Source organism: Nannospalax galili, unplaced genomic scaffold, assembly GCF_000622305.1.
Source record: "Nannospalax galili isolate Female #2095 unplaced genomic scaffold, S.galili_v1.0 scaffold487, whole genome shotgun sequence".
In the NCBI taxonomy this organism is placed as follows: Eukaryota; Metazoa; Chordata; class Mammalia; order Rodentia; family Spalacidae; genus Nannospalax; species Nannospalax galili.
Window position 1 is genome coordinate 2,262,694 of NW_008357047.1, and position 12,268 is coordinate 2,274,961.

Consider the following 12,268-nt stretch of genomic DNA (forward strand, 5'->3'; position numbering starts at 1 on the left):
TAGCTTACATCATTTTAACTACTTTATTTTATTGAGCCCTCTTTTAAAATACTATTGATTGCAAAATGGACAAAAGACAGATTTGTATAATTACGGCTTTTGTAGGATGAACAAACACTATCAAGGGAAGTGTGTAATAGATTAAAAATAAAAAGATGGTCCAAATGTCCTTGCCCTCAAAAGAAGGCCCCATGTGGCGATCTGGCACTCCATTACAGCCACTGAATTAAATCCACAGCCATTGTCCTTCTCATTAGAAAAGTTAAGCAAGTTTTGACAGGAGAACCTTAATAACACTAACTTTGCAAGCAAGGTCCATCAAAAAGACACAGGAAGCACACCCCGACAGGATTAGAGCACATATATCCAAGCATCTCCATGCCCTACCAACCTGGCTGTAGATTTCAGATGCCCTCTTGGCTCGAAGCATCTCCGGGATATCCATGTTCACCTGCATTCCTTTCCCCTTAATTTCATTCTCTAAGTCCTTCTTATATTGCTTCTAAAAGAACAGAAAACAGGTCTGGCTCTCTGCGTAACCTTCTAGAGCATGTCGTCACATCATAACCACCCACATGGAAGTGACGTTTACATCTCTGCATCTTAGCATAGGATTGTGTACTCATCCTTACCTGACTGGCCATCTCCGATGCCCTCTTAGCTCTCTGAACATCAAGAGTGTCTGTGCTGACCTGCATCCCTCTCCCTTTAATTTCTGTCTCCAGGTCCTTTTTATAGTCTTTCTGCAGAAAACAAAACACAGTTAGTGCTCTGCAGTCATTTCAAAAGAGTGCTGAAAACCGTGGTGTCATTTTTACATCAGGTCCACATGCTCTGGAACTAGGTTGGACCTTATTTTATTTCTACATAGGAGTATTAACTTGCAGTAGAAGCATGGGGTACAGTGACTTAATCACAAGTAATTTGTCCACTAAGCTACATCAAGAGAAAGAACAGAGCTAGGTCAAGGAAATGTTTATATTTCAATTAAAAAATTGAAAAAATGACTGGCAATTGTAGAACTTGGCCGATGAATGTCAATAAAGCAACTGCAAAATGTTGTTCTCAATGGTTGCAGTTCACTAAGCTCCCATTCTGAACCACTGAGTTTGAGTGATACTGGCCCAAGTCTCTGGACCCCGTGGTGCTTAAATAAATCATTCTATTCTGCCCTTGTTCTTGTGGCTGGTTTGGCGCTAGGTATGCTTCTTTTCCCACGTGGAGAAACAGAAGAGCATTCTTTCCTCCTGGGTATGAGTGACTGGGAACAAATCAGAGAGGGAAACTGAGTCACATAGGCCTTAAGAATATTAAATGCAACATTTCATCATGCGGGACACATTCTGAAACAAATGTCATTAGGCAACTGTATCACTATGTGAACCAAACAAGCCCAAATTGGAGGGTTTCAAACAGCAATATGACAAGATCTGCATTCCAAAAGAACAAACAAGACACGCACCTCAAAGCCTCTGCCAGTCAGAGTGGCTAAGCATCGGCTACATGAACTCTCACAGTCAAGCCCATGGAAATGAGACTACTCATTTGACTACTGGAGGGTATTGACATAACAATATAATACAGTGACATTATTTTTAATGGAGATAAAAATCAACAACAGCAAAATCCCAAACATGGGTTGCAAAGGCTTTGAAGGCCTGTCAGTTTGGTATGACAGGACATGACCATGATTATATGTAAATGAGATACTTAGAGTACATTGGTAAAAGCATCACCCTACAACAGCTGATTCTTCTATTTTCCCCTCCTTGGTCAATAATTAAATTCACATTTTCCTAGTATATACTCCAAAAGAACAAAGAGAAATCTAAACCAGCTTGTCATTGAACAAATTAATCAGCACAGATCTGAGTGCTTAAATATCCCAACCATCTTTTTAAAAAAGGTACATATGTCTTAGAAGCCTGCTGCAAGGCAGAAGGATGAAATGCCATGTACATTCCACCTTCTGTGCTCTAAAGAGATGATCTCAGTTGGCTTGAGCATTCATTCTCATGAGGATGATTTCCAAAGCTCCTTCCTCTATCCCTGAACTTCCACCTGCCACGTCATGCTCAAATTGAGCAATTCGAACTGATACTGGATACATACAGCCCCTGCCTCAGAATAAGAGAACCTCATAACATTGTAAAAGTATGGCTGCAGGGGTAAGAAAATGCATTAGCACAGCAAGAATGGAGGTGGAATACTGCTTAAGCATCTACTGCAAGATCCTGGAAATAGGGGTGGCAGTTCATTCTGAAGTAAATGCGTTTAGAACAGTATCACAGGGTGGAAGCAATAAAATTTGCTGATGAGAGGAGTCAAAACGACTTCAGAGAGTAGCCTGGTGCCATTTGAGGAGATGGGGAGGATAACTTGCGGTGGCAGGGGGGATTAAGGGTTCTGGTTTTGGCATATGATGCTGAGATGTGGTTGTATACTTTTCAGATGGACGATAGAGGGTAAATGCTGCATAGTCACATCCATGGTCAGGACAGGCCATTTTTCTAAAAGAATTAGGCAAACTACCTGAAATAATATGAAAGAGTCTGATATTAAATGAAAACAAAAACCACAGAAAAAGTATACAGCATGACCACATGTAAGGGTTACTTAAGTTGATATGTATACAAGAACATGTTTGTGTATGTATACTTACAAACGGATCTGAAGAGTCTACAACACATGTAACAATGGATGATTCTTAGGAGAGCAGAATTAGGGGAGAATATACGGGGGTTTTCAAATCTTTGTTCAGAATTCTGCTGCCCACCCCTGCTGCCATTCCACAGCGAACCCTACTGGTCAGGAATACCATTCCTGGTTCCTGTGTCAATCAATCATGGCCATTGACATTTCCATGGCCAGTGCCCAGCCTTGAGAGTGGCAGTTCCCAACAAGAGTAAATTTTTTGACAGTTAACCAGCCATCTCTGGCTTCCCAACCGTCCTGGGTGGCAGTCTACTCCTAGTCAGCTCTTCCCAGCTGTAAGAGTCATAGTGGCTCTCAGAGCAGAGCAGACCTCCTGAAGGCCCCACTAACTGACCTTCAGATGACTGAGTCACCCTCCTGAAGCTGTACCCCACCTTTCTATATTTACTCATAAACTGTCCTATCCTAAATGCTCTCTAAGTCCAGTGATTCTTCCAAACTTACAGAGGAAGCTCAGGATGAATGAATCCAATCCTAGAGTATTTCTCTAGAAACACACACACATGATCTGGTTCCTACAACTTTGCTGTGCACATGTCTTTGTATGTGTTGCATGAAGAGAAAATGACGCTGGAAAAATGTACAGCGGTGATTCATGACATCTCATGCCTCGGCCCAAAATGCTGACTTTAGAAATCTCAAGCACAGCAATGAAGTAAAACAGAAGATGAGTTACAAACATGTAATCACGCAGAAACTAAGATTGTGTTCACATTAGAATCTCAACATGTGGTTTTCATGTCCTGCCCCCCAAAGTCAGAAACACAAATATGACAAGCAGAACATGATCTATTCTAAAGAAAATGCCTTAGATTAACATGAAACATGTTGCATCATGGAATACAGTATATAAGGCTATGTGTCTGTGCGTGCATGTACGTGTGTGTATTCTATTAAAATGCCTTTCCCTAAGCTTCCTTTGATGCATTTAAAGGATATAAGTGAAGCAAAAACTATAAATTTCCAAATAAACGTAATGATTTGAAATGGTTTCCATTTCAAACTGTCAAACTGGTCCAAGAGCTTTGAGAACTCCTATGCACTAATCCAGTTGCAGATATGATTTAAGTTCCAAAATAGGAGGTTCAAGAGCTGCATGATCCACTCCACTCACCTCGCTGGCTATCCTGGCAGCTTTTTTGGCTCGTTGTATTTCAAGGGTATCAGGGTCAACTTGCATTCCTTTCCCTTTGATTTCTGACTCTAGGTCTTTCTTGTATTCTTTCTGTAAAAGCAACAACCAACACCATTCAGGCACTTGATGGAGAAACACATACTTCTGGTCTAGGATAGCAGAAAAATAGCTAAACATTTTTAAATGACCAAGAGAGGGCTGGAGAGATGCCTCAGGGGATTAAACACTTACCATACAAGCATCAGGACAAGAGTTCGGGTCCCCAGAACCAACATAAAATGCAGGTGGGCATGACAGACTGCCTGTCATCCCAGCACGGCACGTGGGAGATGGAGACAAGGGATCCGCGGGGCAAGCTGGCAAGCTAGACCAGCCAATCAGTGAGCTCCAGGATCAGCAAAGACCTTGCCTCAGAGGGCGAAGTGAAAAGCAATCACAGAAGACACCTGGCATCAACCTCTGTCCTCCACACATACCACACACATGTGCACCTGAATATATACAAAGACACATGATGCATGCGCAGACCACACACACATACACATGCAACGAAAGAATAAATGATGAAGAGAAGGCATTGTGTGCTTCGTACTACGCAAGTACAGTTTGTTGCTGTTCCTGCCACCATCATACATTCCATTTTCTTCTGGCCTCTACTGTGGAGGTTTAAAATAAACTGACAAATATTACTAATAAGCAATAATGAAATGGACTCCATGTAGACTGGGCATATTGCTGCAAGAGAGGAAGATCACTTTGGCTATCCTTTTGTGTTTCCATGTGAATTTTAAGATTTTTTTTTCTATTTCTGTGAGGAATGGAAATAGAGATACTTTGACTTCACTTCTTTGTATCCTTTCTATCTCCTCCTCTGTGTTACTGTTCTAGCTAATACTCCGGGCACAATGTTGACTGTGGGTCTGACATTATGCTGAAGTGTCTTTCCTCCAACCCTGGTCTACAACATTTGTCATGAAGAGACATTCGATTTGGTTAAAAGCCTTTTCTTTATCTATTCAGATGACCATGTATGTTTCTCCTTAAGACATTTACATGATTTATTTCATTTATAGATGTACCTGCATCTCTGGGATATAGTCAGCTTGATTGTGGTGAATGGTCTTTTTGATGAGTATCTATATTCATTTTGCAAGTATTTTGTTGAGAATGTTTGCAACAAGGTTTATCATGGTTTATCTTGGTCTGTAGTTCTCCTTTTCTGATTTTGGTTTAGGGTCCTACTAGCTTTGTGGAAGGACTTGGGAAGATGTTCTTTTTATTTAGTGGACTAGTTTGTAGTTCTTTAAATGTTCAGTAAAGTTCTGCTGTGACTCCATCTGGACCTGGGAGATTTTAGTCAGGAGGTTTTTTGGTTTTTTTTTTTTTTCTTTTTTAATTAAAGCGTCACATTGTTTGCCTGTTACAGGTCTGTTTAAATTATTGATCTCGGGGATGAAAAGATGGCTCAGAGGTTAAGAGCACTGGCTGCTCTTTCAGAGGCTGCTCTTGCAGAGGACCTGGGTTTAATTCCCAGCACCCACATGGTGGCTAACAACTGTCTGTACCTTCAGTTCCAGGAGAATCTGACACCCTCTTTCCAAGCGTCACATTGTTTGCCTGTTACAGGTCTGTTTAAATTATTGATCTCGGGGATGAAAAGATGGCTCAGAGGTTAAGAGCACTGGCTGCTCTTTCAGAGGCTGCTCTTGCAGAGGACCTGGGTTTAATTCCCAGCACCCACATGGTGGCTAACAACTGTCTGTACCTTCAGTTCCAGGAGAATCTGACACCCTCTTTCCAAGGGCATTGCATAATATGGGTGAACTTACATACATGCAGGCAATACATCCACACAAATTAACTAACTAACTAAATAAATAAATAAATATTTTTAAAATTATTGGTCTTCATTTAATTTTGGTGGGTCAGATGTATCTAAAAATTCATCCATTTCTTCAAGGTTTGTTGGGGTTTTTTTTCGGGTTTTTTTGGGGGGGTTGGTCTTTTTGAGGCAGGGTCTCCCTTTAGCCCTACCTGTCCTAGAACTCACTATGTAGACCAGGCTGGCCTTGAACCCACAGAGATCTGCCTGCCTCTGCCTCCCGAGTGGTGAGATAAAAGGAGTATACCACCACACCCAGCTTTGTTCTAGGTTTTTTAACTTAATGAAGTATAGATTTTAAAATATTCCTTGATGATTTTCTAGATTTCTTTGATATCTTTTGTGTGACATCTCCCTAATTACCTCTAATTTTATTAATTTGGGTTAATTTCTTTAAGTTAATTTGGCTAAGAGTTTCCTGATCTTGTTTATCTTTTCAAAGGAACAGCTCTTCATTTCACTGGTAAGTTTTGCTTGTTTGCTTCCATTTCATTGATTTCTGTCCTGGTTTTGATCATTCCTTCCTAGCTATTCTTTTTTTTTTTTTTTTTGGTCTTTTTGAAACAGGGTCTCCTTGTAGCTCTAGCTGTCCTGGCACTCACTATGTAGAACAGGCTGGCCTTGAACCCACAGAGATCTGCCTGCCTCTGCCTCCCAAGTGCTGGGATTAAAGGCATTGCTACCATGCATAGCTCTGTCTGACTGTTTAATGTAGGTGCTTAAATTTATAAATGTCCCTCTTAAAATTGCTCTCATATATCCCAGAGGTCTTAGTAAGTTGTATTTTCATTTTTATGTAATTCTAAGAATTTTTCCATTTCCTTCCTGATTTCTTCATTGACTCATTTATAGTTCAAAAGTGTGTTGTTTACACTCCATAAGTTTGCACATTTTCTGGAGCTTATTTTGCTAGTATTTCAAGTTTTATTCCATTGTGAACAGATAGAATAAATGGAGTATTTTAATTTTCTAAATTTATTGAGATTTGCTTTGTGTCTCTATATATGCATGGTCTGTTTTAGAGAAACTTCTATGAGTGTCTGAGAAGAATGAGTATTCTGTAGTGCTTGGGTAGTGCTTTCTGTTAGTATCTGATAGCTCTGTTTGGTCTACAATGACATTGCTCTGCTTAGTTTTGGTCCAAATGAGCTGTCCATGGGTGAAAGTAGGTATCAAAAATCACCTATTATTACTATGTTGTGGTTAATCTGTGGCTTAATGCCTAGTAGTATTTGTTTCATGAAAATGGGTGCACCCAGGTCTAGTGGGTAGGTGTTTAATATTATGTTCTCTTGGTAGATTTTCCCTTGATCGGAATAAAGTAACCTTTATTGCTTCTGACTAGTTTTGACCTGAAATCTGTTTTGTCAGCTATTAGAATAGTTACGCCTGCTTGTTTCCTGGTCCCATTTTCTTTCAATATCTTTTTCCAACTTCTCACTTTAAGGTAGTGTCTACCCTTGTAATGTGTTTCATGAAGACAACAAAAAGAGGGATCCTGCTTTCTAATCAAATGGGCTAGTCCGTGTCTTTTGATTGTGGAATTGAGCCATTAATGCTCAAAATCATTATGAAAGATGTGCATCCATTTTGCTGATTTTCGTGCTTTGTTTTCTTAGTCCCACTTTGCATAGTCACTTTCCTAGCATCATGTGTTTGTCCTTCTCCTTGATCTGAGGTATTCCTTCCTTCTGGCATTTTCTGTAGGGCTGGTTTAATCATAGAACTTCGCTTAGCCTGCTTTGAGATGGAAGTTTTTCTTGCTCCTTCAATTGCAATGGATACTTTTGCCAGATAGCCTGGGTTGGCATCTGTTTCCTGAACTTGAAGCACATTGCTTTAAGTTCTTCTGGACCTTCAAGTTTCCAGTGAGATATCTGCTGCTATTCTGCTGACCTACCACTATATGAGAGTTGGGCCTTTCCTTTTGCAGCTTTCAATACACTTTTTTAAATTTTTATTTATTTTTTAATTTGATGTGTGAGTGTTACACCTACATGTAGTAAGTGCACCTGTATCAGAGTGCCCGCAGAGGCCAGAAGAGGGAGCCAGATCCCCTGGAACTGGAGTTAAAGACAGTTGTTAGCCACCATGGGGTTGCTGGGATTTGAACCTGGGTCCTCTGCAACAGCAGTGAATGCTCTTAACTCCTGAGCCATCTCTCTAGGCCTTAATACCCTTTCTTTGTTCTGTATATTTGGTGTTTCAACTGGAACTTTCCCAAAGCACTAAGCTCACCTCCCCACCTTAGACTTTCTGGTTCTGTGTGTCTCCTGTACCTGAATAGGCACCTATTTCTCTAGATCTGGGATTTTTTCTTCAGTGATTTCATTGAAGATCTATTCTATGTATTGGACCTGGAATTCTCCTTCTTCTATGTCCATAAATCATAGATTTGGTCTTTTCGTGGTGCCCCAAGGTTCCTGAATATTCAATTCATGAGGGTTTTTTTATTTTAATTTGTCAGTTTCGCTGACTGGATGATCCGGTTCCTCTGCTTTGTCTTAAAGCCCTGATTCTCTATTCTCTGCATGGTCCGTTCTGTGATGAGGCTTCCCACTGAGTTTTTATTAGGCTTACCGAGCTTTTCCATTCCTGTTTCATTTCGGTTTCAGTTCTTCAGTATTTCTGTCTCATCTTGAATTCAGTTTTCATTTCCTGAATTGTCTTCACGACTTCATTCAGTCTTTGTGTTTTCTTGGACTCTAGCTTATTCATGTCCTGTGCATGTGTCCTTTGATGGTCACTCATGTTCTTTTTGAATTCTTTGAAATTTTGGAACATTTCCTACATTTTTCTTATTTTTTGTGCTTTTACAGTGGGATTCAGGCATCTAGAGTTAGGTTGTCGGCTATAGCTTTTGATATGAGTTTTTAGTCCAGAAAGTCTAAGGTGGGGAGGTGAGCTTAGTGCTTTGGGAAAGTTCCAAGTGAATGGAGCTGAGAGAGGCCTATCTCTTACCAAGTGTGCATAATGGTTAGAAAGAGGAGGATTGTGTGGCCTGTGGCTTGAGGAGAGTCCTGGAGGACTGAAGTAGGGGAAGCCAGATTCATAACCAGGTGCTAGAGGCTTCCTGAGCCAGGTATAGGGAACAAGGTTCCTGGGTTGGTCAGGCCTGAAGGAGAGCCTGGGTTTCTTGCCAGGTTTTAGAGGCCATGTTGGCAAGACATGTTAGCAAGGTTTCCTGGTCAGAGTGGGTGGGGCCAAAGCAAGGGACTCCAGGTCTCTAACCAGGTACCAGAGCTATATGTGGGTCAGGTGCCTGGGGTTATTACACAGATTTTCTTTAAAATGGTCATTTTCTTCACACCATATAGAAAGTAGGTTTTGAAGATACATTTATTTTTCATTTACTGTCTGAGAAAAAATTAAGATGTGGCAGTCTATTATCATCTATACATAAAAGTTGTGTGTCATATCTAACCTTTGAGAAAGGTACATAGACAAGGAAACCAGCTGGAAAGTGGTCACTCTAAGTTGTTAAATACATGTACTCGCCTCGCTGGCCATTGCAGACGCCCTTTCTGCTCTCTGAACATCAAGAACTTGGGAATTAAGTTCCATTCCTCTCCCCTTTATCTCACTTTCCAAATCTTTTTTATATTCTTTCTATAAGACAAGGATATGACATTTGAAGACATAAAAGGAGTTGCTACAAAGTTTATAATAATATAAAATATACTATTTTACATGTTTCCTAGAGATTACAGACAGGAGAAAGTACTACCAGGAGGAAAGGACTAGATACTAAACATTCACGCTGATTTCCTATTGACATTTAATTTTCTCCTCTATCAAACTTAAAGCAGCATCCAATACTAAAAGTCTTTTCCCAAAAAAAATAAATAAAATTAAATTTAAAAATATCCTCTTCCCATTATTTGAAATGATTTTTAAAAATGTATATTGATATGAATTTCCAAAAAAGTATTGGTTTTGGAAAGGAATGAAAATTACAAACTCAAAGGGTTGAGTTAATCAGATATTTTTTTAAGTTCCAATTTTATTCAAAGATCTGTTAAAAAAATGACAAATAACCTTCTACAAATTGTCTGTCTTAAATTATTTGAAATGATTTTTAAAAATGTATATTGATATGAATTTCCAAAAAAGTATTGGTTTTGGAAAGGAATGAAAATTACAAACTCAAAGGGTTGAGTTAATCAGATATTTTTTTAAGTTCCAATTTTATTCAAAGATCTGTTAAAAAAATGACAAATAACCTTCTACAAATTGTCTGTCTTAATACCATAATTTTTCAAGATAGAATCTCATATAGTCTGGCAAGTATGCCCATCCCAGCACTCACGTGTGTCTGACCATCCCAACTCCACTTTCTTGGTCCTGGGGTTACAGGTGTGCACCACACCCAGTGGGGATGGAACCAAGGGCTTTGTTCATGCCAGACAGGCACTCTACCAACTGAGCTACATCCCAGCCTTTAATATCATATTTCAAGTAAATACAACTGCCTACACAAACGCTTGTATGTAACTTATTCTCTGCTAATCTGCTGCTTATTTTCTTACTTAATTGCACTGTGAAAATAATATTTTATTCCATAAAACTGTTTCATTTTACGACTAATTTGCCAGATGAAAGATGAAATCCCTTTTAATGATATCAAATCATATTCCAGCTAATTCTAGAGTTCCTTTCATATTGTTCATTACATATTATTCATATTATTTCATATTATTTTCCCTTTTGTTCTGTGTCATTAAATCAGCCTGTCCTCTGACCAACCCATGGCCTACACTGTCATGCCTGTCTGTGATTTTGGAAACAGCTCTCAGCTAAATGACCTTGAAAGTCAGAGCTTTTCCACTTGTTTGGTCACATGACCTTTAGAAGGCCTTTGGATACCTCAGTCTTCATTTCCTCTTGACAAAATGAAACTAAAGTGTCCAATGTCAAAGGGTAATAGGAGAAAGGGAGGGAGATCAGACAAAATATTGAAGCAGCCAAATGCCTTACATAAAACTTACATTTTAAACTATAAAATGACACTGTGGAGACCCTAAATGGCAATATAAATGTAAAAAACATAAAATAAGAATATAATATCCATTTTTCAGCTAAGGGCTCACAAGTAGGAAGTTATAATTTCATTAAGGAATGAAATGACTTTTAGAAGTAGACATCTCCATGTAACTAAATAAAAAATTATTAACCATATTTGTTATGGACTACATACTTGTGTCCCTCTCAAAATTGCTATTTGGAGGCCCTAGTTCTCAGTATGGTGGCATTTGGTGGTAGGGCCCTTCAGAACAAATTAGACTTAGATGAGGTTATGCAGGTAGGGTTCACGATGAGATTACAGGTTCCATAGGAAGACAGAGCAGATTTCTCTGTCTTCCTCTGATGTATGGCACTACCAGAAGGTACACATCCATAAGAGGAAGAGGGCGCTCACCTGGACCCAAATCCATTAGCACCTTGACATTGGTCTTCCTAGTCTCTAAAACCAGGAGAATTGCCTGATGTGTAGGTCACCCAATCTACAATCATTTGTTATAGCAGCTTCAAGCTGCCCTATACAATGACTAGGCTTCCGAGCCTTTCCAATCCTATGCAGACACTTGGAATTACAAGTCTAAACTATTATCAATTTAACCTGGCTATGTCATTATTTAATTTTTTAAAAACTCAGAGTGTTATCGTTCTAAACACATTTTTTTCAAATAATTAAAGTCCTGTTTCTCCCCTCTTAAAAAAAGTCATAAGGGGGCTGAAGAAATGGTTCAGCAGTTAAAAGTACTGACTGCTCTTGCACAGTACCCAGATTCAAATCCCAGCACTAACATGGCAGTTAACCACCAGCCTAACTCCAGTGGCCAAGCAACACTTTAACTCTAGTTCCAGGGACTCCGAAGCCCTCTTCTGACCTCTTTGGGCAATGCACAACATGGGTGCACTTAAGACACATGCAGGCAATACACTCCTACACATAAAATAAAATAACTAAATAAATAAATAAAATACTTTTAAGTCATAAAAGAAAAAGTGAGTGGCTAATCTCACTTTGTGATCTGTGTACAAATTATTAAAAGAGACTCCTTTGTCACTCATATGAACAGTACATTTTTTTTTTTATTTTATGTGTATGAGTGTGTTGTCTGCTTGTATGTAAGTGCACCCGTGTCATGCAGTGTCTGTGGAGGTCAGAAGAGGGCATGAAATCCCCTGGACCTGGAGTTACAAACAGTTGTTAGTTGCCATGTGGGTGCTGGGAATCGAACCCAGGTCCTTTGCAAGAGCAGCCATCTCTCCAGCCCCCAACAGTACATGTTTTTTAAATGGAAACAGTAACAGGACCCTGCCATTTGATTGTCTTCAGTTTCATTGAAAATTTAAAGGAGTAAAAAGTGACAGAAAACATAGCAACAAGAGAATCCTTACAAAAGTTATGACTGTTTCAGTGATATATATATGATATATATATGATATATATATTTGTTGTTTGTTTTTGAAACAGAGTCGAGCTCATTACATAGTTATAAGACTCAGTGATATATATATATATATATGAT

At 39.2% G+C, this 12,268-nt stretch overlaps 1 protein-coding gene across 1 annotated transcript in view; it reads right to left on the reverse strand.

Moving 5' to 3' along the window:
- Nebl (nebulette) overlaps positions 1-12,268 on the reverse strand; it is a 208,299-nt gene that overhangs the window by 58,239 nt on the left and 137,792 nt on the right. Inside the window, exons 18-21 of the mRNA XM_029557134.1 lie at positions 9,231-9,341; positions 3,830-3,940; positions 633-743; positions 392-502 (exon numbers count right to left, since the gene is read on the reverse strand). Of these exons, the coding sequence (XP_029412994.1) occupies positions 392-502; positions 633-743; positions 3,830-3,940; positions 9,231-9,341 (444 nt within the window). The remainder of the gene's footprint in view (positions 1-391; positions 503-632; positions 744-3,829; positions 3,941-9,230; positions 9,342-12,268) is intronic.